Genomic DNA, 26,057 nt, shown 5'->3' on the forward strand with positions numbered 1-26,057 from the left:
CGAAGAGTCTCGGCCCGAAACATCGACTGTGCCTCTTCCTATAGATGCTGCCTGGCCTGCTACATTCACCAGCATTTTACAATATTATTCCATGCAGAATCAGAAGATTCAAAATATTATGAATCTTAGAGATACAAAGGATATAATGATCTGAAAGGTATTACTTAGAGTATGTTTGTGAAAGTAAATTCAAAGCATGTCAAGAGTAAAAGAGAAAATTAGAAAACCAAAGTTGTGTGCTTCTGTTTAAGACCAGTAGATATAGGAGCAGGATTAGGCCATTTGGCCCTTTGAGTCTGCTCTGCCATTTCAGCATGGCTGATCCAATTTTCCCTCTCAGCTCCAATCTCTTGCCTTCTCCCCATATCCCTCATGCCATGAACTATCAAGAATCTATCAACCTCTGGCTTAAATATATGTAAAGACTTGGCCTCCACAGCCACCTGTGGCAATGAATTCCACAGGTTCTCCACTCTCTGGCTAAAGAAATTCCAACTCATCTCTGCTTTAAAAAGATGCCCCTCTATTCTAAGGCTGTATCCTCTGATCTTAGACTCCCCACCACAAGAAACATCCTCTCCACATCCACTCTATTGACGCCTTTCAACATTCGATATCTTTCAAATAGATCACCCTTCATTCATCTATCCTGCTTGCTATTTCTTCAAAGAATTCCAACAGATTTGTCAGGCAAGATTTTCCATTGAGGAAACCATGCTGACTACAGCCTATTTTATCATGTGCCTCTAAGTATCCTGAAACCACATCCTTAACAATTGACTTCAAAATCTTCTCAACCACTGAGGTCTGACTAACTGGCCTATAAATGTCTTTCTTCTGCCTCTCTCCCTTCTTGAATAGTGGAGTGACATTTGTAATTTCCCGGTCTTCTGGAATCATTCCAGAATCTAGTGATTCTTGGAAGATACTTACTAATCTCTTCAGCCACCTCTTTCAGAGCCCTAGGGTGGACACCATCTGGTCCAGGTAACTTATCTACCTTCAGATCTTTCTGTTTCCCAAGAACCTTCTCCCTAGTAGTGGCAATTTCACACACTTCTGACCCCTGACACTCTGGAGCTTCCACCATACTGCTCGTGTCTTCCATAGTGAATACATTGCAAAATACTTAATCAGTTCATTCACCATTTCCTTGTCCCCCATTACTACCTTTTCAGCATTGTTTTCCAGCAGTTTGATATCCACTCTCGTCTCTCTTTTACACTTTATGTATCTGAAGAAACTTTGGGTATCCTCTTAAAATATTATTGGCTAGCTTACTTTTATATTCCATCTTTACCTTAGTGACTTTTTTAGTTGCCTTCCATTGCTTTTTAAAAGCTTCCCAATCCTCTAACTCCCCACTAATTTTTGCTCTATTACATATGCCTTTCTCTTTGGCTCTTATGTTGGCTTTGACTTGTTAGCCACAGTTGTGTCACCTTGCCTTTAGAATACTTTTTCCTCTTTGGGATGTAAATATCCTGTGCCTTTCCAATTGGTTCCAGAAATTCCAGCCATTGCTGCTCTGCTGTCATCCCTGTCAGTGTTCTTTTCTGATCAATTTTGGCTAACTCCTCTCTTAAATCTCTGTAATTCCCTTTACTCCACTGTTATACATCTGACTTTAGCTTCTCCTTCTCAAATTCTAGGGTGAATTTGATCATATTAAGATCACTTTCCCCTTAGGAAAACACCTAATCAGAATAGCTGAACCTCTGGTGGGCTCAACCATGAGCTGCTCTAAAAAGCCATCTCGTAGGCAACCTAGAAATTCCCCCTCTTGGGATCCAGCACCAACCTGATTTTCCCAATCTACCTGCATATTGAAATCCGGCATGACTATTCCAACAACACCCTTTTGGCATGCATTTTCTATTTCCCATTGTAATTTGTAGACCATATCCTTACAACTGTTTGGGATCTGTATACAACTTCCATCAGGGTCTTTTATTCCTTGTAGTTCCTTAGCTCTACCACAGCAATTCAACACCTTCCGACCCTATGTCACCTGTGTCTAATGAGGTGACACACGAGAGAAAGAGAATACATATCTCTCCTCCTATAAAAATCATATGAACCAACTGGTGGGTACAGTATATCTGATTCTTATAGGAGCAGAGATATGTGTTCCCTCTGAGATTTCTTCTCAATTTATTGCAGAAATCCTTTTACACTATACCAGGGGTGGTGAACTTTTCTGACAGTGTGTGCCCAAATTGACAGTAACTTCTAAAAAAATTCTCTCATGTGCTATGGTAATTTTAAGCAGAGATCAACACTGATTAATAAAATAATAACAATAATTTTGGAATTTTTTTTAAAAGGGAAAAGGACGAGAACTGTTGCCTATTTATGTGTATTCATTACTTTACTATTAATAAAACAGAGACAGATCAAAATAAATGAAGCATTTTAGAACAATCAAGAGAAAATCTGCAGATGTTGGAAGTCCAATCAACACACACAAAGTGCTGGAGGAACTCAGCAGGTCAGGCAGCATCTGTGGAAAAGAGTACAGTTGACGTTTCGGGCCGAGATCCTTTAGACCTGCTGAAGGGTCTCGGCCTCTAGCGTCAACTGTACTCTTTTCCATAGATAACTGCCTGGCCTGCTGAGTCCCTCCAGCATCGAGTGTGTTGTGAAGCATTTTAGAAAACTTGTTCAAAAATTATTACTAATGTTTTAAAAAGACAATTGAAAAATAACAATTTTGAATAGTGTTGCTATTGTAACAGTTTACTATCCAAATACTGATGTGTACACCAGGTGTGCAAGAAATTCAAAACGTATCATCCAGAGTCATGCATTCTCGCAACCATCTAGTTGGTGCCAAACCAGCATCAGATGTTTCCTGTGAAAACATCTCACTGCACTTGGGTTGTAAAACATCATTCACTGCTTCATTTGGCAGTAAAGATAATCATTATGTGTCTATTTATTATGCGTAGGATTTAAAGAATTGAGGGACAGCACTGCATGTTGTGTGCCAAACATTTTTGCTGTGTCATCTTGAGCATGCATGCTTTTTAAAAATATATATATATTTACATTGTAATTATAATGGCATTATTTATATGCTTCAAAGTTATCAAATTAGAAACCAGTATTAATATTTAGGAATTTGATAAATGTTATAGAATCATTACTGCCATTATTAAACAAGAAGGCTAATAATATCATCAAGGATGCCTGCCACCCTGGCCAGTCAATTTTCTCTTCTCTATTTTCTGGGAGAAGGTAACAGGAGCTTGAAAGCATGGATGACCAGACTCAGGCTCAGCTTCTTCCCCACTACCATCAGACTTCTGAACCAATTACCACTTTTACATCCTCTTCCCAATTATACTGCATATTCTCAGACTTTTAATTCTATCTCTCTCAGTGGTTCCACTGTTGTCACTTGGCATTTCTTTTGCACCTCTTGAGATTGCACTATGATCTTTGCATCATTCTATTATTTTGTGCTCAACACTATATTTATTATTATTATCAACACTATATTTAGTATTTGTTATTACCATATACACTTAATTTTGTGAGCTTCACATTAGGAAGGAATTTTGATAATGACAGTAATAAACTAATTTAAATCTGAATCTAAACATTTTTTGAGGCTTAATTAAAAACTATACAATTCTATTTGCAAAAGGATTTTGTATGTTACAAAAGGAATATTCATTTCCTTTTAATGACAGCAAATTCAGTCAACGCTCATACTTTCTAAAGTTTATGAAATACATATCATAGTATATCAAGCAGTAGTATATCAAAGCAATTGGACTTGCTGTGTTGTCTAGAAGATGTTTTGCCACTCATCCAAGCAGCTTCTTCAGTTCTGATCCATGGTGGGTAGTTTTCCCGCTTATACACTCTGTGAGTTGTTTAAAGGTATAGCAATCACATAAGGGCTGTTAAGAGTTGTAGAGGTAATGAGAGGGTCATTAGTCTCATCTTTGCATGAATGGAGGTGCACGTTTTGGACAGGGAGGACAGGTGGTTTGAAAGAAGGATTAAAGAAGCCATCCCTGAACAGAGGGGGTGGAGTTTTCATCATCTATCAGCTACTTACATTACAGTCCTAACATCTCTACCCTGACATCTCCAAAACAGTTTACACCTCCATTTATCCAGCTGCCTTGATATATAATGACCTGGATGACTGAGAACCTTCATAGACAGTGGCATGCAGAAGTTTGGGTACCCCTGGTCAAAATTTCTGTTACTGTGAATAGCTAAGTGAGTAAAAGATGAACTGATTTCCAAAAGGCATAAAGTTAAAGATGACACATTTCTTTAATATTTTAAGCAAGAAAACTTTTTTAATTCCATCTTTTACAGTTTCAAAATAACAAAAAAGAAATGGGCCTGAAGCAGAAGTTTGGGCACCCTGTATGGTAGTACTTAGTAACACCCCCTTTGGCAAGTATCACAGCTTGTAAACGCTTTTTGCAGCCAGTTAAGAGTCTTTCAATTCTTGTTTGGGGAATTTTCGCCCATTCTTTCTTGCAAAAGGCTTATAGTTCTGTGAGATTCCTGGGCTATCTTGCCTGCACTGCCCTTTTGAAGTCTATCCACAGATTCTCGATGATGTTTAGGTCAGGGGACTGTGAGGGCCATGGTGAAACCTTCAGCTTGCACCTCTACAGGTAGTCCATTGTGGATTTTGAGGTGTGTTTAGGTTCATTATCCCGTTGTAGAAGCCATCCTCTTTTCATCTTTGGCTTTTTTTTAAACAGACGGTGTGATGTTTGCTTCCAGAATTTGCTGGTATTTAATTGAATTCGTTCTTCCCTCTACCAGTGAAATGTTCCCCATGCCACTGGCTGCAACACAAGTCCAAAGCATGATCGATCCACCCCCGTGCTTAACAGTTGGAGAGGGGTTCTTTTCATGAAATTCTGAACCCTTTTTTCTCCAAACATACTTTTGCTCATTGCGGCCAGAAAGTTCTATTTTAACTTCATCAGTCCACAGGACTTGTTTCCAAAATGCATCAGGCTTGTTTAGATGTTTCTTTGAATCTTTTGAATAGATGGCTTCTAGAACAGGATAATGAACCTAAACACACTTCAAAATCCACAATGGGCTACCTCAAGAGGTGAAAGCTGAAGGTTTTGCCATGGCCCTCACAGTCCCCTGACCTAAACATCATCAAGAATCTGTGGATAGACCTCAAAAGAGCAGTGCATGCAAGACGGCCCGAGAAACTCACAGAACTAGAAGCCTTTTGCAAGGAAGAATGGGCGAAAATCCTCCAAACGAGAATTGAAAGACTCTTAACTGGCTACAAAAAGTGTTCACACGCTGTGATACTTGCCAAAGGGGGTGTTACTAAGTCCTGCCATGTTGGGTGCCCAAACCTTTGCTTCAGGCCCTTTTCTTTTTTGTTATTTTGAAACTGTAAAAGATGGAAATAAAAAAGTTTTCTTGCTTAAAATATTAAAGAAATCTTTAACTTTATGCCTTTTGGCAATCAGTTCATCTTTTACTCGCCTAGCTATTCACAGTAACAGAAATTTTGACCGGGGTGCCCAAACTTTTGCATGCCACTGTATCATAGTATTTCACACTTAGTGGTAATACATGACTTAGTTACATAAACAATGTGAAAAACCCGTAATTCCTGGGTGATCAAGACATGAGTGAATAAACATAAGAGATTCTGCAGATGCTGAAAATCCAAAGTAACACATACAAAATGCAGGAGGAACTTCCTGTCCGTTCGTCCTTTCAGGCAGCATCTATGGATAGGAATAAACAGTTCGCATTTTGGGCTGAGTGATCTTGATGAAGGATCTTGGCCCAAAACGTCAATTGTTTATTCCTTTCCGTAGATGCTAACTGACCTGGTCAGTTCTTCCAGTATTTACTTATTTACTAACTATTTAGAGATACAGGCCCTTCCGGCCCAACAAGCCACATTACCCAGCAAGTAACCTAACCTAATCATAGCACAATTTACATCGACCAATTAACCTACTAAGTGGTATGTCTTTGGACTGTGGGAGGAAACCAGAGCATCCAGAGGAAACCCACAGACTCACAGGGAAAATATAGAAATTTATTATGGAGGGCGCTGGAATTAAACTCCAACACTTCAAGCAGTAATAACCTTATGTTAACCGCTACACTACCGAGGCATTTTGTATGACTGATTAAAACACAGAAACGTATTACTACCCAACTAATACAAGATTCTCATTATATTTGATATTTGTAAATTTATGTAAAATTGTATAATTGCATAAGACCACAAAGAGAGACAAGATGGGGCCACTTTTGAATAGTTGGGTAGTGCAGCACAGCTCAGCTGCATTAGAAATTAGATCCAGAATTCTGTAATTAAAATAGCTGAAACTTGATGGTGTGAGTATATTGTTCAAGGTGCTAGAAACAAAAATAAAATTGGTATGGATTTAATATTTTTGTGATGTGTGGAGATACAAGAGCCTTCTTCCAATTGAGAACTTAAGCATTTCTTGATTAAGGTGGTAGGCCAATGGCTTAACAGTTGCTATGCAAAAATTGAGGACCTCACAGATGATGCCAGTCATTTTCTCCTATGCACTGCAAAACAATGTCATGTTATTTTAATATTAAAGCAAAAGAATACATTTGTAAGCAACATAGCAATTTTAGCAGTACAAAAGCAAAGAATGGATAGTGCAATATTAAAACCAATTTAAAACAGTTTGCAGGGGAACAATTTGCTTTCTGAAGAAAATTTTTAGATGAATGTCCAATGGAAAATCCTTAATGTGAAATGTTAAGAGTGTTTCTCTCATAAAGATACTGCCTGAGCTGCTGAGGGGTTCTGTTTTCATTTTAGCTTACAGCATCTGTAGTATATTTCTTTTGCATAATAAATAAGCAACATTTTCCTTACTTGCGGGTATAGTACCTTGGATATTGTTGAGGGAGATGTCCTTTCAGGTGCTAGCAGTAATTAGGTCTCAGTAGGGAAGGGTAAAGTACTGTTGGACAGGGAAATGGTGATAGGAGATTTGATGATGAGGGGGACAGAGAGGAGATTCTGTGGCAGCAGAAGAGATGTTGCCTCCAAGGTCAAGGATATCTCTGAATGGCTGCAGAAAATTCTCAAGCATGGAGGGTGAACACTGACAGGTCATTGTACATGTTGCTACAAACATCGATAGAAGAGGGATGAGGTCTTGCAGAATGACTATGGGGAGAGCAACAGGAAGTTAAGAAGCAGGATCGCAGAGTAAGTGATCTCTGAATAACTCCTGGTACCACATGCTAACAAGAACAGTAATGGAAGGATAAGCCAGATGAATTTGTGGCTGAGGAGCTGGTACTAGGGAAAGAGATTCAGGTTCTTGGACTATTGGGACTCTTCCAGGGCAGAGGCAACCTGTACAAGAAGGACAGGTTGCACGAACCAGAGAGGGACCAATATCCTTGCAGCAAAATTTGCTAGTGCTACATGGGAGGGATTAAACTAGATTGGCAGGAGGAGGAGATTCTGAGCAACAGGTGCAAGCCATGAGATAAAGCAAGAACAAGTCTAGTAATCAGGATGGCCAAGGACTCAGTAAAGGCAGGGATAAATCTTCCTGCTAATTTTGCTTTGTTCTATGCCCTCGCTTTTGTTTTAACAGTAGCTTTGACTTCCCTTGTCAGCCATGATTGTATTTTGCCATTTGATTATTTCTTCATTTTTGGAATATATATCTATATCTATCCTACAGTTAGATTAAATTTAGAAGAGTGGCTAGGGAGAGAGTAGGTTCCCATAGAGATTAACAGGGCTGCCTATGTCTTGAGCTGAAGGAGATAGATGGGATGTATGATGAATATTTCACCTTCATGTTTATTGTGGAGAATATTGAGAAGGTAAGGAGGCATGGGATCCAAGGGGACATTGCTTTATGGATCCAGAACTGGCTTAACCACAGAAGGCAAAGAGTGGTTGTAGATGGATCATATTCTGCATGGAGGTCGGCCACCAGTGGTGTGCCTCAGGGATCTGTTCTGGGGCCCCTACTCTTTATGATTTTTATAAATGACTTGGATGAGGAAGTGGAGGGATAGGTTAGTAAATCTGCTGATGACACAAAGGTTGGAGGTGTCTTGGATAGTGTGGAGGGCTGTCAGAGGTTACAGCGAGACATCGATAGGATGCAAAACTGGGCTGAGAAGTGGCAGATGGAGTTCAACCCAGATAAGTGTGAGGTGGTTCATTTTGGTAGGTTAAATATGATGACAGATTATACTATTAATGGTAAGGCTCTTGGCAGTGTGGAGGATCAGAGGGATCTTGGGGTCTGAGTCTATAGAACACTCAAAGCTGCTGCGCAGGTTGACTCTGTGGTTAAGAAAACATACAGTGCATTGGTCTTCATCAATCGTGGGATTGAGTTTAAGAGCTGAGAGGTAATGTTGCAGCTATATAGAACCCTGGTCAGACCCCACTTGGAGTACTGTGCTCAGTTCTGGTCGCCTCACAAAAGGAAGGATGTGGAAACCATAGAAAGGGTGCGGAGGAGATTTACAAGGATGTTGCCTGGATTGGGGAGCATGCCTTATGAGAATAGGTTGAGTGAACTCAGCCTTTTTTCCTTGGAGTGACAGAGGATGAGCGGTGACCTGATAGAGGTGTACAAGATGATGAGAGGCATTGATCGTGTGGATAATCTGAGGCTTTTTCTTCAGGGTTTAGATGGCCAGCATGAGAGGGCACAGTAGGTACAGAGGCTTGTAAGTAAATACAGAGAGGATGTTAGGGGTAAGTTTGTGTTTTTTGTTTTTTTTTTAAACGCAGAGAGTGGTGAGTGTGTGGAATGGGCTGCCGGCGACAGTGGTGGAGGCAGATACAATAGGATCTTTTAAGAGACTCCCGGACAGGTACATGGAGCTCAGAAAAATAGAGGGCTTTAGGTAACCCTAGGTAATTTCTATGGTAAGGACATGTTAGGCACAGCTCTGTGGGCTGAAGGGCCTGTATTGTGCTGTAGGTTTTCTATGTTCTAAGATGATGGTTATTCAAGAGATTAAAAAAAACTAGAGTTGTTCTTGAGGTCATTCATATTACAAGGGAAGAGGTGGTTGCAGCCTCATAGCCCATTAAGGCAAATAGAATAATCTCCAGGGCCGGAACCAATGCATCCATGGACTTTGTAGCAGGCTGGAGAGGAAACTGGGAAGGCCCTTGTGGAGATATTTGCTTCATCATGAGCCACTAATGAAGTTCCTGTTGTTTTAATAGGGTACCAAGGAAAAGTTAGGGAACTGCATGCCAGTCAACCTGACATCAGTAGTGGGAAAGTTACTTGTGGGGAATTCTGAGGGACAGAATCTAACTGCACATGGATAGATCGAGTCTAATTAGGAGGAATCAGCATGGCTAGTTGGACAGATTCAGAATTGGCTACGAGGTAGGAAACAGAAGGTGGTGGCAAACAGTTTCTCAGAACAGAGGTTGATGGATGGCTGTGCTGCAGGGGTTAGTCTTGGGATGCTTGTTATTTGTTGTGTATATAAATGATCTGGATGCAAATACACAATGCTTGATCAGTAAGTTAGTGGATAATGCAAAGTTCAGAGGTGTTGCTGATAATAAAGAAAAGGTTATTGTGGATTACAAGGAGATCATGATCAGTTAGGGAAGTGGGTTGAGGAATGGTAAGGATTTCAATTCAGGTAAGTGTGGGGGAATGCATTTTGGAAAGTCAAACTAGCATAGGACCTATACTACGAATGGTAGGCATTAAGAAGTGTAATAGAATACAAGTACATAGTTCATTGAAAGTGACATCACAGGTCGGCAAAGTTGGGGTAAATCACACTTAGCATGCTGGCCTTTACCAGTCAGCATAATGAATATAGGAGTTGGGACATACTGCAGTTGTATAAGTCATTGAAAAGTTGCATTTGAAGTACTGTGTATAGTTTTGGCCACCCTGTTATAGGAAAGATGTGGTTAAACTGGACAAGTGTAGGAAAGACTTACAAGGATGTTGCCAGAACTGGAGGGCCTGAGTTATACAGAGAGATTGGCCAGGCTAGATGTTTATTCTTTGAATGTTTGAGAATGAGGAGTAATCTCAGAGAAACATTTAAAATTATCAGACGCTTAGATAAGGTGGATGCTAAAGGTCTTTTCCCCTGGATAGAGGAATAAGGGAGACCAAAACTTGGGGGCAAGGATTTGGGGTAAAAGATAAAAGATTTAAAATAGATCTGGGGGCAAGCTTTTTTTTTTAAAATGCAGAAGGTGGGGAGTATATGGAACATTATGCCAGAGAATATAGTTGAGGCAGATACAACAATATAATTTAAGAAGCACTGGATAGGTACATGAAGGGGCAGGGCTTAGAGGAATATGGATCAAATGCAGGAAAAGGAACACGTGTTTGGCATGGACTCTTTGGGACAAAGGGCCTTTAATGATGCTGTACTGCTCTATGACTCTCTGACTTTATGACTAGCATAATTTCCCTAGTAACCGCTTGAAAACAAGATGAAGAATTAGAGCTATTCACCTAGTATTTCTATGATCTGATAACAGCATAGTATGGTTAAATCCACATCTAGGACTATGTTGAATGATGGAAGCGATAGTTTTTAACTGATCAAGTTTAGGGACAGGAAAAAACCCAGAGCAAACCATAAAGGAGAAAATTAGATGCCAAAAGAGGACTGGAATGTAAGAAAGAGGAATTAAGATAGTGAAAGTTAAAACAGAAAGGCAAATCTCTTCAAAAATGCTCAAAGCCTTCAGAAATAATTTACTCTTTGCAGTCATGACATGTAGCCCTCTTATTTTCAAGGTTGTGTGAAATAAAAAACATTAATGATTTCATTACAAAATCCCTTATATGACTCATAGTAACTTTAACATGCTAAACTTGCCTATATCCAATATTTCTTTTGCTCATAGACAAATTAATAAGATTTCCACTTATTATGTTTAGCAGTGGAGCAGCATTAATTGTGCAATAAATTATGACAATTCACAAATCTCTACATACTATTTTGCACCATGAACTGATAAATTTCCATGTGCTAATAATCCAAAAAATAATTGATTGTATTCACATTGTATTTTACACAACTTCAGGATGTCCCAAAGCTGATCATGTACTTCTAAAGCACACTTAATTTTGTAATTCGGGAATCATGACAATAAATATATACTCTGAAAACACCCGCAAACAGCAATGTGAGAAAAATAAATAATCATTATTTACTTGAGACTGATTGAGGAATAAATGTTTTCCGGCATAAAATGGATTAGATCACCTGCTCTCCTAATAAAATCTTTTACGTTCACCAGATAGAGCAGGTGCGACCTAGAAAGATGGCACTGCCTCAGGACTGCATAGGAGTATCGCTTAGATTATTGGTCCCTGGAGTGGGAATTGAGTCACAGCCTTTCAACTCAGCAGGGAAAACCCAACCAACCAGTTTGCATACATTGGAAGCACTGTAACCATCAAACTTAAATATGAACAGACTCAATAATTATCAACACAACAAGCGGAACAGGAAAGACTATTTAACAGATGTTGTGCAGAGACAGTAGGGTATCACACTCCAGTGAGTTTTGTTGAGAAGCTGGACAGACACAGGAAAGAAGCTTTAGAGATGATGTGTAGTCCTGGTGGTGATGGACCTGCAGCATCTCCCTGATGGTAATTTGGTGAATAGGTGACTGCTAGAATGGGTGGAGTCAGCAGTCATTTTTTCAGCTCTTTTCTTCACTTTTAATATCGGTAGCTGACAGCCAATGATCTCCTCCACTGAGTGGACCACTCACTGCAACTTGGACTTGGAGAGGGAGGAGGCACAAGAAACCAAACAGTGATAGAGTTGGTCATAACACTCTCAATGATGGCTGAGCAAAAAGTCATCAGGAAATGCCCTGAGATGTTAAGCTTCCTAAACTGGAGTAGGAAGAACAATCTCTGCTGGGCTTTCCTAGTGATGAGCATAACTTGCTTGTCTGCTTCAGTGTATTGTTAATGGTAGTCCCCAGGAACATGGATGACTTGACCACAGACATAGCCTGACCATTAATTTCCAAGAGGGGGCAGGTAGGAGATTGTTGGGAGAAGTTCATCCTCTTTTCCACCTTCTTGACAGTGTTAAGCTCCAAGTTGTTATGAATACACCATGCTACAAGATGGTCTATCTCTTTTTGACAGCGGGTCACATCATTATTAGAGACCAGACCAACTACAGTTGTGTCATCTGTGAACTTCAGGATTTTAATGAACTTGTCTGTGGAAAGACAGTCATTTGTATAAAGTGAGAATAGGAGGGGTGAAAGAACACAGCCCTGAGGAGTGCCTGTGCTTATAGACATTGGATCGGTCAAGTAAGAACCCAGCCTTACATACTGTTTCCTTCCTTCAGGAAGTTGGTAATCCACTGACAGAAACTGTAGAGTACAGCTAGCTGGGTTAGCTTGCTGTGGAGCAACTCTGGAACGATTGTGTTGAAGGTGGAGCTAAAATCCACAAACAAGATCCATGTGTTGGGGAGTCCAAATGTTGAAGAATGCAATGAAGGCACAAGCTAACTGCATCCTGAAATGAGCAACTTGCTCTATAAGCAAAACCGTAGAAAGTCAAGAAGAGGATCAGTAATGGACTAAACATTAGACATTCAAAGGTTTTCATAACTATTGAAGTCAGAGCAACTGGCCTATAATCATTAAGTCCAGTGATCATGTCTTTCTTGGGAACCGATATGATTGTAGAAACTTTAAAGCAGTCTGGAACCCTGCATAATTGCAGGGAAATGTTAAATATCTCAGTGAAGACAGGAGCGTGCTGATCCACATAGTATCTTAGTGTACCAGTTGAGACAGCATCAGGGCTTGCAACTTTCCTGAAGTTCTGTGTTTGTGAACATCTTGCTTCACAGAAAGTATAGGGTGGGAAGGAGGGAGGGGGCTGAAGAAGATGAATGGGGCTGGGGTGAAGGGGGGATGGTGATATTGTAGTAGTTGTGTGGGGTAAGGGCTCAGCATATCAGGATCAGAAGAAGTGAAAAGGGATAGCTGTAGATTGCCTTATCAAAGTAGAGTCACATTCTACTGGCAAATCTTCAGCACATGAATTAAAGATACAATCTACAAGAATCTTTCAAACTAATTAGCTAATATTTGTTAACCACTGCAACACACACCAAAGTTGCTGGTGAATGCAGCAGGTCAGGCAGCATCTCTAGGAAGAGGTACAGTCGACGGTTCAGGCCAGGACTCTTCGTCAGGACGGAGGGTCCTGGCCTGAAACATCGACTGTACCTCTTCCTAGAGATGCTGCCTGACCTGATGCGTTCACCAGCAACTTTGATGTGTGTTGCTTGAATTTCCAGCATCTGCAGAATTCCTTGTGGTATTTGTTAACCACTTCCATTTTCTGTTACGCTCACCTTACTGTTGGAGTTCACCTTGGTTCTCCAAGTACAAATCCTCTTTTAATAACATCCCTTCTAATAGCTTCCATATGAGAGGACTAGCAGCGCAGATCATGAGGTATTACTTGACTCTATACATCAAAGTACATTAGGGATAAACTGAGCACTTAATTTACCAATCATAAGTCATGTGATAGAAACTGGGTTGACAGCAGGAAATTAACTATCCAAATGCTGCCTTTGTTTACCTTTATATGCTTTGGAAAAATTAACTGATTTCAAGAAGTGGATTAACTGAGTTCAATGGAGGCAATGACTGAAGAAAAGTACACAGTATTGGAATTACACTGATACAGCCTAACTACATAACGGCAATAAGTTTCTTCTTTGTTGTTCTATGATCCCATTCATGCTCTTCACTGTGCCACCTATCTTTGTGTCATCAGCAACTAAGAAAAAGTGGTTCTCCATTCTATCAGCTAAAACATTAATGAATACAGTAATCATTCACTCCAGTTTAATTGTATCATTCCCATTCTCTATTTCTTGCTGAACAAACATCCCCAACCATTAATTCCATGAGCTTCAATTTAAGTTAATCATCTCTTAAGAAGAAAGCCATACAAAGAACACCAAAAAGCAGATTATTCAACAATAACCTGGCAAAATTATGCATTTTGCCCTGCCTATTACTACTTTCTATTGCACCCAAGATGGGAGATGTCCTAGAATGTTGACAGGTAACTGAAGTGGAGCTGAAGGAGTGATGTGGTGGTGTTGAGGGACAGACGTAGGGCCTGGAAGCACCTGTTGTCTCAGGTACTCTTTCCAATGTTACAATAGTGCCTGCAATTCCGCAGAATTCCATTGGCATTAAGGCACTGTGGGATAGCCTCTGGTTATAAAAAGTTAGACATAAATGCAAGTTAAAAACATTTAAACCTTTACAAATGTAAAACTTGGGGAACAGGGTGTTTTTGATATTAGATTATCAAAGCTAACTTTTTTAAGAACAATCCAAATGGCATGATCTAAAGCTTCCGCATAGATTCTAATAGAGAATTTTTAAATACAGTTGATACTTTCCTCTCTGCATTTAACTTTCCAGAGCTTTTTGCCTAACCCTTCATTGTTTAAGTCTCCCAGTAACCCTACTGGGAGCAGCTGTATACACTCATTTGCAGTTACCCAGAAAGTCAAAGGAGTTTGGACATGAATTACTCTAACTGCACCTGGTTTCATTCCAAACTTTTGCTAAAAGTGTGAAGGTTGCCAGCTGCCATTTACCCCAACAATCCAAATCAACAAAACGCTTCAGAAATAGAAACAGTATTATCATGAATAGGGCTGGTTGTCAGACATCTAGTTTGCAATTGTCAACAGGACACATAAAGAGAGAATGAATTCTTTTAAAGATCTTGGAAGACCATTATTGGCTTACAAAGAAGTGCTATAATTAATGACGTTATATTGTAGTTTACATGTAAATAAATTATACTGAATGGAAAGCCATATGTACACATTGGAGCAGAGCACATATTCAAAAGAAACAAAGTCAAGAAGGACATATAAAGATAATGCACATGAATATAAAGTAAACCTCAATAGACAGTTTACATTGTCTATGCATTTTTTTCCGATCACAAAAAAAAATGATTAGCATGACATGAAAAACAGTGTCTACCTCAATACTCTGTACAGGGAAAGGCAAAAAAGCAATACCTTCCATGAGGAAAGCTTGGATGATACCTCATTTTCTTTGAATGACTATTTGTTATTTCTATTGGATTTGTGCTCTGCAGTAAATGGCTTAATCGTATTCACCTGCTTTTGGCACTGACATAAAAGTGTGTCTATACACTGCTCTTATTATTTAGATTTCAATAAAGAGACTAAATCTTAACAGAGCACTCTAACTTTGAAAGCAATGGCAGAAAAACTAGTAACACTTTAAAATATTTAGTCTAATTACATTTACAATTTCCTTATTGATTACTAATTAGTATTTCAATGTCTTGCTGAGGAAATTGCCTATTTTTCATGAAAGCAACAAATACTTTTAGCTTGGAAGATGGATAAAAACTACTAGATAACTTACATAACATGGATTGGATACAATGTTGAAAAGAATGTGATTGATTACTGTGGTACTATATAAATGATAAATTGTAAATTCATTCTAGCCACGTTTCCAAAAGCAGCGTGGGTGGGAGATGGAGCTACACACTAGTTTTCCAACTTATGCACCCTTTGAGCATAGCTCCCTGCTGGGAACTCTTAATTTATCTTCATGTATACTGCTATGACAACCAGGCACTTTTGAAGAATTCAGCTCAGGCTATAATTGGTACAAAGTTGTTTGAAATTCAGATATTTTCTGCCAGCGTAGAAAGAGTTAAGAATGAAATGTGCGAGCTGGTGATGTGAGAAATATAACAGCAGTCATAAGTATGAAATACAATTCCAAAAATATATCATTTCAATATATATGAATCTAGGATTGGCAGTAACTGTGGTAAGTTAATGACATTGTCCTCATTTGCAGATGAGAGTTGATCTTCTATTACATAAGGTTATATTTTTAGTGAAATATTTTTTAAAAAGGAGAAATTAGTGCAGTGCCTATTTTTTCCACTAGATGTCATAGATACATCTGTCAACATTTCATAACATCCATGAGAAATACTAAGAATTGTGAAAAACAACAGCCAGTTCTGCTTTGGGTATAAAGCAGACTTGGATGTGATTCCACTGAAGAGAAACCTCTGTCTAATGATTATGTCTTATAGTTCAAAAATGATAAAAAGAATTTGAAATCTCATAAAATGTTTATCTTCAACTAATTCTTATTTTAATTTGTGTTTTACAGATGTTTACATAAGCCAATCAGGGAGCTAATATTTTGCATTGGAATCTACCAGAGTGACTCCATGATATTGGACAGTAGATTTGAGGTGAAACTATCACTGATTGAATATTGTGTTTGATTGATAAAGGCATTGGCAAACGAAGACAAATCCCTTTCTGAGATATTCAGCGTAATATTCAACAGAAGTTGCTCAAGTTGAAGCTGAATCCCATTCAAATGTGATGTGCTCCAATCTGTCACTCTCTCAGATAAAAGACAGAGAAATACTCAACGCACCACCTCATATCAAAACATAAACACATTAAAAATGAGAAAATCAAGTTTGTTACACACACTGTATGAAAAAATGTCTGTGTAATCTCAGAAGGGCAACATAGCTGTTTTCGCTCTGATTCTCCAGTTAGAGTACAGATGTTATCAAGGAAGCTTTCTCACCTCTGCTGCCATAATTTCCCTTTCTGAAGATATTTACTTAGAATTTCTTTCTAAAGTGTCTCAGGCAATGATTGGATTTAATTATCAGTGTCTTACTTTAAATGTGAACTTTCCTCACTCGAGTCAGTTTCACAATGATCATCATCATTATCATTTTTCATCTTTTTGGTGTATTTCGGGTTCCTTTTACCTGGAACACAAGATGAGTCAAAACAATAATAAATAATAATATATATTTCAAATATATAACAGTATTACATTATTTAGCTAAAGCACTTGTGGTAGTTGGGGAGTAATTTCCACATTATTTTTCTTTTCTCAGCATAGCAATGTATTTTTTCATTGTTTTAGTGGAAGTGCTACAACCATGTCCTCAAAACCCTTCGAAAATAAGTTTCAGAACAAGTATGACCTCTTGATAAAAGTGCTTTAGTTTTGCACAATAGAGACCTTTGATCATTCAGAACAGGCATACAGTAGGTCCTGGCTTTGCAGTGGAAATAATGGCAAGGTGAAGAATATTCTCCTTTGTTGCACAGTAATCTTAATAGACTCCACATGCAAAAGATATTGTGGTCCAATTTACTTCACAACAATCTCAGTATTGAAATGCACGAAAAGATGAGATGAGTCATGACATCAAAGCAACCTTCAAGATGGCACCATTCTGCAGAGAGCTCACAAAACTACTACTACTTCTTCCTCTTTTAAATATGCTTCTCCTGAACTGCAATCCATTGCAGTCTGTAAAATCCATTTTAATTATGAATTTTTGGGCCAAGTGAGCAATCTGGCGTTTTAACTATTTCTTGGGGAATTCAGCAAGGTTGAGAGTGGAGTGTGCAGATATCATTTCCTAATGAAAGTTGTCACTACTAGGGAGAAGGTTCTTGGGAAACTGAAAGGTCAGAAGGTAGATAGGTCACCTGGACCAGATGGTGTCCACCCTAGAGTTCTGAAAGAGGTGGCTGAAGAGATTAGTAAGTATCTTCCAAGAATCACTAGATTCTGGAATGGTTCCAGAAGACTGGGAAATTACAAATGTCACTCTACTATTCAAGAAGGGGGAGAGGCAGAAGAAAGACAATTATAGGCCAGTTAGTCTGACCTCAGTGGTCGGGAAGATGTTGAAGTCAATTGCTAAAGATGTGGTTTCAGGAAACTTGGAGGCACAGGATAAAATAGGCCGCAGTCAGTGTGGTTTCCTCAAAGGAAAATCTTGCCTGACAAATCTGTTGGAATTCTTTGAAGAAATAACAAGCAGGATATTCAAAGGAGAATCAGTTGGTGTTGTGAACTTGGATTTTCAGAAGGTCTTTGACAAAGTGCCACAAGTGAGGCTGTTTAACAAGTTAAGAGCTCACGGTATTACAGGAAAGATACCAAAATTGATAAAGCAGTGGCTGATTGGCAGGAAGCAAAGAGTGAGAATAAAGGAGGCCTTCTCTGGTTGGCTGCCAGTGACTAGTGGTGTTCCATAGTGGTCTGTGTCGGGACCGATTCTTTTTACATATTTGTCAATGTCTTGGATAACAGAATTGATGGCATTTTTGCAAGGTTTGCGGATGATATGAAAATAGGTGGAGGGGCAGATAATCTTGAGGAAGTAGGGAGGATGTAGACAAATCAGGAGAATGGACAAAGAAGTGGCAGATGAATATAGTGTTGGGAAGTGTATGGTTGTGTACTTTGGTAGAAGAAATAAAAGGGTAGACTATTTTCTAAGTGGAAAGAAAATCCAAAAATTTGAGCTGCAAAGGGACTTGGGAGTGCTTGTGCAGGATTCCCGAAAGGTTAATTTGCAGGTTGAGTCTGTAGTGAGCAAGGCAAATGTGATATTGGCATTCATTTCAAGTGGACTAGAATATAAAAGCAAGGATGTAATGTTGAGGCTTTATAAAGTGCTGTTGTGCCCTCACTTGGAGTATTGTAAGCAGTTTTGGGTCCCTTATCTTAGAAAGGATGTGCTAAAATTGGAGAGTTTTCAAGAGGTTCACAAAAATGATTGCAGGATTGAATGGCTTGGCAGATGAAAAGTGTTTAATAGCTCTGGGTCTGCATTCACTACAATTCAGAAGCATGAGGGATAATCTAATTCAAACATCAAATGTTGAAAGGCGTTGATAGAGTGGATGTGTAGAGGATGTTTCTTATGGTGAGAGAGTCTAGGATCAGAGGATACAGCTTCAGAATACAGGGTTCTTTTAGAGCAGAGATGAGGAGGAATTTCTTTAGCCAGAACGTGGTGAACCTGTGGAATTCGTTGCCACAGGCGGCTGTGGAGACCAAGTCTTTAAGTATATTTAACCAGAGGTTGATAAATTGATTGTTCAGGGCATGAAGGGATAAGGGAAGAAGGCAGGAGACTGGGGCTGAGGGGGAAAATTGGATCGGCCATGATGAAATGGCAGAGCCGACTCGATGGGCCAAATGGCCTAATTCTGTTCCTATATCTTATGACGGAACGTGAACCCATGGTCAGCACCATTACTCCTCACCAACTAAAGTGTCAAGCAAGATTGAAAATGACTAGGAGGACAGCAGAAGGCAAGCGGGTGTTAAGGGTGTCTGGGTTTTACTGGTCTCCCTTTTGCTGCTGCCAGAGAAGGGTGCAGGAGTTTTCTGTACCAAGCTACGCTGTGTACATACATCTATTGACGCTTCTGGACACATCTTCAGTGATGTTCCTGGAATCATCGGGTGTTTCGGATCTTTCAACATCATACAACCTCCTCCAGGTGACCCAGCCGGGGCTGATCAGACCCCAACTTGTGTCCAGATGGCTATCTACTTATGACTCCACGGCTCCCCTCTTTTGAGCCACAGCCATCTTGAGGCCCTCTCTGCCGCATCGGTGGTACTGCGGATGGCTCTCCTCTTCCTCTCTCCCTCGATGCACAAAATGCTGAAGGCTCTAACTAAAGAACAGGCTACGACTCCCCTACAACCAACCTCCACTGGGAGACACCTCGCTCTCCATCCAGCCTGCTGACAGTTGCTGACCAGTCCTGCATACTTGGAGAGCTTCCTTTCAAAGGCCTCCTCCAAGCTATCTTCCCATGGGACTGTCAGCTCCAGCAGCACCACTTGCTTAGTAGACTCAGACACTAGGACAATGTCTGGTTGCAGGGTGGTGGCTGCGATATGGTTGGGGAACTTCAGCTGCCCTTCAAGGTCCACCAACAGCTGCCAGTCCCTTGCGGAGCTCAGAATGCCTGATGTTCTTTTGGCAGGTATTGGCTGCTCCTCAGCTCTGACAAAGGCAATGGTCTGCTTGGAGGGTCGGGACTGCTTCGCCCACTCAACTCCTGCACTGATGGCTTCAGCGATGGTCTTCAGGACCTGATCATGCCTCCACCTGTACCGTCCCTCACCAAGTGCCCTTGCGAAGCCGCTGAGGATGTGCTCCAGGGTTCCTCGCTTGGAGCACAGTAGGCACGCAGATGACTCTGCTTTGCCCCATGTGTGCAGGTTTGATGGGCTTGGAAGCACATCGTACACTGCCTGGATGAGAAATTGGATGCGGTGTGGTTCGGCTTTCCAAAGTTCAGCCCAGGTCACTTTCCTCTCAACTGCATTCTCCCATCTTGTCCAAGCTCCCTGTTGCTTCATTCCCACCGCCTTGCAGGCTCTCATCTCCTCCACTACTGCTCTCACCTCCTCCTGAACTAGACGACGCCTTTCCTTCCCTCTGGTGTCCATTTGGGGAGTTGGAAAGGATCCTAGCCCAGCTCGGCCTCATGTGACCACTCCCACCAGCCTCCTGTGACGCAGCCTTGCCTCTGCCTCCTGAACAGCTTCCTCTGCCCTCCACTTCCTGCCCGTACTTACTTGAAGCTGTGGGACATTTTTTTTGGTTCTATGGTTTGATGTTTAATGTCCTCAGTAATGAATACTCTCTATAGACTCGTTTTTGGAGAACTCTTTGGTTCACCTTCCATGTGTTTCTGGTTATTCTTTTTTTGTTACTCGCGGCATTTGATTGAGGTGCGTTGGCACGGAACTGGTTCTGCGGCTGTGGTCGGCGGTACAACACTAAACTTAACTGATTCAGTGGCTGTCACTCCTCGTCCTTTTTTGGGACTCTGCAGCTTGACTTTTAATATTCTGGGAGTTACTTGCTTGAATTTTGCTGCTTGTGTGATTTGTTCTTTGTTTTGTGCATTGGGTGTTTAATGTTTTCTTTTAATGGGTTCCATGGTGTCCATTTTTATTTTGTGGCTGCTTGTGGGAGGACAAACCTCAGGGTTTGTATACTGCATACATACTTTGATAATAAATGTACTTCGAAACTTTGAAACCTCTATGGCCCTAAAAATTGAACCTTGGAATCTCTTTGCTTCAGAATTTAACTTCAGTTGGGATCTAAAGTGGTACATTTTCTAAAATGAAATTTTGTTTGCATACTCTATCTCTCATAATCCACCCTCTTTCCAAATCCTTAAATCAAATGGTCTATTTCAGAATTCCTGATTTATACTTATTGGCTCTGTGATGCTGGCTGTGTCTTTTTCAGGTTCCTGCCTGAATACTCTCCCACACATTCACTGAATTGTCTACTCCTGATCCTCTCTCAAATCATTTCCCTCCCGCCATGCACTGCTTCCCCAAACCTAGTCTTATTCTCTCTAAACCAACTGACAGATTCTCTCTATTCCTCTGCTACAGGTGGGCCCTGGTGGGCCATGTCACTTCCAAACAGTCTTTGAGATTTGAGATATGATTTCTCGCCCTGCATGTCTCAGCCAGCATTCTCCAAACTAAGTGACCGAAGAGCCACATGACTGCTTCACCTCACAATAATCGGACATCACCTTCAGAGGGAGTGCGCAAATTCAGACTTGTGGCTGCCCTAAAGTTATTTTTCAGTGTTCCTTCACTGTTGATCGCAATATCTGGGCCTGGTACTACAATAAGATTATCAGTAAGTAGGCCAGACATTCAAACTAAGTAACACACACAAAATACAGGTGGAACGCAGCAGGCCGGATAACATCCCTAAGAAGAGGTACAGTCAACGTTTTGGGCAGAGATCCTTTGTCAGGACCTTGGCCTGAAACATCGACTGTACCCCTTCCTAGAGATGCTGCCTGGCCTGCTGCGTTCGACCAGCATTTTGTGTGTGTTGCTTGAATTTCCAATATCTGCAGATTTCCTCGTGTTTGCGTTTTTTAAATTCAAACTAAGTGTTTCTTTTTATAAACACTTGGTCATGGTCATGGACCTCTAACATTTTTGCAGAAAGCTAAGTCATTAAAGAAACATCTTTTGAAAGTTAATGTGAATTTCAAGATGTTATCATTTGTTGAATTACAAGAATTATCTACAGCAACTGCAATCTATTTTTATATTTCAGAAAATTTATATTTCTAAATATATTATGAATGAAAACATCAAGGATAGCACTACAGAATGTTTGTTAATTTAACAGTTATTTTTGTACTATTTGCATCTATATATATTGGAAAGCAGCTATAAAGTATGTCATAGAAAAAATAGGTTATTTAGAAAATGTTCACATTCACAGTATGTTATGATAGTTGAAAGAGTTTTGAGTATTTATAAAGGCAAGACAGATATATATATATTGTAGAATCAGTACATACCAAGAACTACCATTCCACGAAATGACATTAGATAAAACTGTACAATATACAGACAACATACTACGTCAGCACAACACTATATAGGACAGCAACAAGAAAACCACATGGGGCATGAAAAGGAAGTCTTTCATTCAAAACAAAATTGAAATACCACCAAATTCCAGTTATACATGGTATCATTATATTTCCATGTGTTCAAATAAAGTAATTTATATATGTAATTATCTATATCTGCAGCTGCCAAATACTCAACTAATCATTACCTGGTGAAGGCAAGTCTGAATCGTCCTTCTTATTCTGTTGCATTGCCGATTGTTTCAAAAGTTCATATGCTCTTGTTTCTGTCAGAATGGGTAATGTGAAACATTATTGGAGCGGTAGGTGTCAAAACAAAGAGAACAAACTTCCAAACTAACATGAGATTCAGATAATAAAACATAAAGTATCTATTCAAATCTTTCAAGGGTTTACTCACAGTATTAAAAAATTATATATTATATTCAAAGATATTTTTATAACCTTGCCCTTTGTAAGCAATGGGCAAAATTCAGGAAGAAAACAATTTGGCACAACTTCATTAATATTGGTACAACATTTTTCTGCTTAGGTTTACACATGGAAAAAAAGTAATGGTAATGGCAACTAGCTGTCAACCCTTCGGTCTGTAGTCCAAAAAAAAGAGCTAGGCTTATGATACGAAATGTTTCTTCTAGTGAATCCAAATTCTTATTTTGACCTCTATGGTCTTCAATCTGAGCTAGGTAGATCGGAAGACTGAACACCTAATCTTCAACCAATGCTAATAAAAGAAATTGAGATAGGCAGTGTCATCAAATCAACTTCCATGTTTACACTGCACAGCATTAATACCTGGTTCATTTACGAACACACAATCCCATTTGTGGGAAGTGTCATGAAGTCTAGAAAACTGCGAGATACAGAATCAGAATCAGGATTGTTATCACCGGCATGTGATGTGAAATTTGTTAACTTAGCAACAGCAGTTCAATGCAATACATAATCTACCAGAGAGCGAGAAATAATAAATAAAATAAGACATAATAATAAACAAGTAAATCAATTATGTGTATTGAATAGATTTTTTAAAATGTGCAAAAAACATAAATACTGTATATCAAAAAAAAGTGAGGTCGTGTCCAAAGCTTCAATATCCATTTAGGAATCGGATGGCAGAGGGGAGGAAGCTGTTCCTGAATCGCTGAGTGTGTGCCTTCAGGCTTCTGTACCTCCTACCTGATGGTAAAAGTGAGAAAAGGGCATGCCCTGGGTGCTGGAGGTCCTTTATAATGGACATTGACTTTCTGAGACACTGCTCCCTAAAGATGTCCTGGGTACTTTGCAGGCTAGTACCCAAGATGGAGCTGACTAGATTTACAACCTTCTACAGCTTTCTTCGGTCCTGCACAGTAGCCCCTCCATACCAGACAGTGATGCAGCCTGTCAGAATGCTCTCCATGGTACAACTATAGAAGTTTTTGAGTGTATTTGTTGACATGCCATATCTCTTCAAACTCCTAATAAAGTATAGCCACCATCTTACCTTCTTTATGACTACAACGATAAGTTGGGACCAGGTTAGATGCTCAGAGATCTTGACACCCAGGAACTTGAAGCTGCTCACTCTGTCCACTTCTGATCCCCTTATGAGGATTGGTATGTGTTCCTTCATCTTACCCTTCCTGAAGTCCACAATCAGCTCTTTTGTCTGACCGACGTTGAGTGCCAGGTTGTTGCTGCAGCACCACACCACTAGTTGGCATATCTCACTCCTGCACACCCTCATTACCACCTGAAATTCTACCTACAATGGCTGTATCGTCAGCAAACTTGTAGATGGTATTTGAGCTATGCCGAGCCACACAGATGTGTATATAGAGAGTAGAGCAGTGGGCTAAGCACACACCCCTGAGGTGTGCTAGTGTTGATCGTCAGTGAGGAGGATATATTATCACCCATCCGCACAGACTGTGGTCTTGCGGAAGCCCGGGTTCTGCAACTTCTCAATCAGGATTGTTGGAATGATGGTATTAAATGCTGAGCTATAGTCGATGAATAGCATTCTGACATAGGTGTTGGTGTTGTCTAGGTGGTCTAAAGCCGTGTGGAGAGCCATTGAGATTGCGTCTGCCATTGACCTATTGTAGTGATAGGCAAATTGCAATGGGTCCATGTCCTTGCTGAGGCATAATCGACCTCTCAAAGCCTAACATCTAATTTATCTAATTAAAGTACACCTAATTTATATTGGTCTTTGTTTTCTTTCTTTTTTATAGCCAAGACAAAATATTATGCAAAAAGAAAATCAGCTATGGACAATTAAATGTTCATCTCAGGCACAGATGTTACAATCAGTAAAATTTGCCTTCAATCAGAAAAATCCGTTTTGGGAAAGAAAATATCAAAAAAAGCAAAGTTGCCTTAATGAAATATGATGCTAGTCAGCTGAAGGCTCTTTTCCACTGAAGGCTTGTCATTGGACTGTGACATAAGTTTACTGAAAGAATGTTCTTAGTCAATAGTGAGAGATTGAAAACCAGAAAGCAGTGGCTTGTATTATGTTCTATGTGTCCATACTGAATTTCCCCAATACTGCTTCACATAATTTCTCTTCAGCAAGCTTTACAGTGATTAAAAGTTTGTGGTAATCAAATTTCTCTAAATTATGCTTTGGAAATATGCAGACTTCGATTTCAATTCTACAGTGCTTCTGAAACAATTCATCAAAATGTTAAATTACTTAATAACCTAAAAATAAATTAAAATTTTATAAATGAGGGCAGATTGTTTCAAGAAAGGTACTTCTAAGAGCTCAGGCTGAAGTTTAAGAAATCTTCAATTAACTGAAGATTCTCCCAGAGAAATCATCCATGCAGCTGAGTAAATGGGGATGCTGACCATAAGACATAGGAGCAGAATTAGACCATTTGGCCCATAGTGTTTTCTCCGCCATTCAATCAGGGCTGATCCTTTTTTGCTCCCCCCTCAGCCACACTCCTGGCCTTGTCCCTGTAACCTTTCATGCCAAGGCTAATCAAGAACCTATCAATCTCTGCCTTAAATACACCCAACAACCTGGCCTCCACAGGTGCCTGTGGTAACAAGTTCCACAAATTCACCACCGGATGGCTAAAGAAATTTCTCCCCATCTCTGTTTTACATGACACCCCTCTATCCTGAGGTTGTGCCCTCTTGTCTTAGACTCCCCCACCATAGAAAACATCCTTTCCACACCTACTCTGTCTAGGCCTTTCAACATTCGAAAGACTTCATGTGATTCCACATCCTTGCAAATTCTAGTGAGTACAGGCCCAGAACCATCAGGTGTTCCTCATTGGCAAATCTTTCATCCTTGTAAACCTTCTCTTCAATTTCAGCACATCTTTTCTTAAATAAGGAGCCCAAAACTGTTCACAATAGTCAAGCTGAAGCCTCTCCAGTGCCTCACAAATCCTCAGCTTCACATCTATTCTCTTATATTCTAGATCTCTTGAAATGGATGCTAACATTGCATTTGCCTTCCTCAGCATTGATTCAACCTGCAAGTTAACCTCTAGAGTGTTCTGCATAAAGACTCTCAAGTCCCTTTGCATCTCAGATTTTTGGATTTTCTCCCCGTTTAGAAAATAATCTACACATTTATTTCTACTACCAAAGTGCATGACCATGCATTTTTCAACATTGTGTTTCATTTGCCACTTTCTTACCCATTCTCCTAATCTGTCCTTCTGCATCCT

At 39.9% G+C, this 26,057-nt stretch overlaps 1 protein-coding gene across 4 annotated transcripts in view; it reads right to left on the reverse strand.

Annotated features, from left to right (window-relative positions):
* Window positions 1-26,057, reverse strand: part of kiz (kizuna centrosomal protein) — a 213,442-nt gene that overhangs the window by 40,052 nt on the left and 147,333 nt on the right. For all 4 annotated transcript variants that reach the window (XM_063056241.1, XM_063056239.1, XM_063056240.1 and 1 more), the window contains 2 exons: window positions 22,566-22,643; window positions 16,793-16,886 (listed from right to left, as the gene is read on the reverse strand). In XM_063056241.1, the coding sequence (XP_062912311.1) occupies window positions 16,793-16,886; window positions 22,566-22,643 (172 nt within the window). The remainder of the gene's footprint in view (window positions 1-16,792; window positions 16,887-22,565; window positions 22,644-26,057) is intronic.

Source organism: Mobula hypostoma, chromosome 8, assembly GCF_963921235.1.
Source record: "Mobula hypostoma chromosome 8, sMobHyp1.1, whole genome shotgun sequence".
Lineage (NCBI taxonomy): Eukaryota > Metazoa > Chordata > Chondrichthyes > Myliobatiformes > Myliobatidae > Mobula > Mobula hypostoma.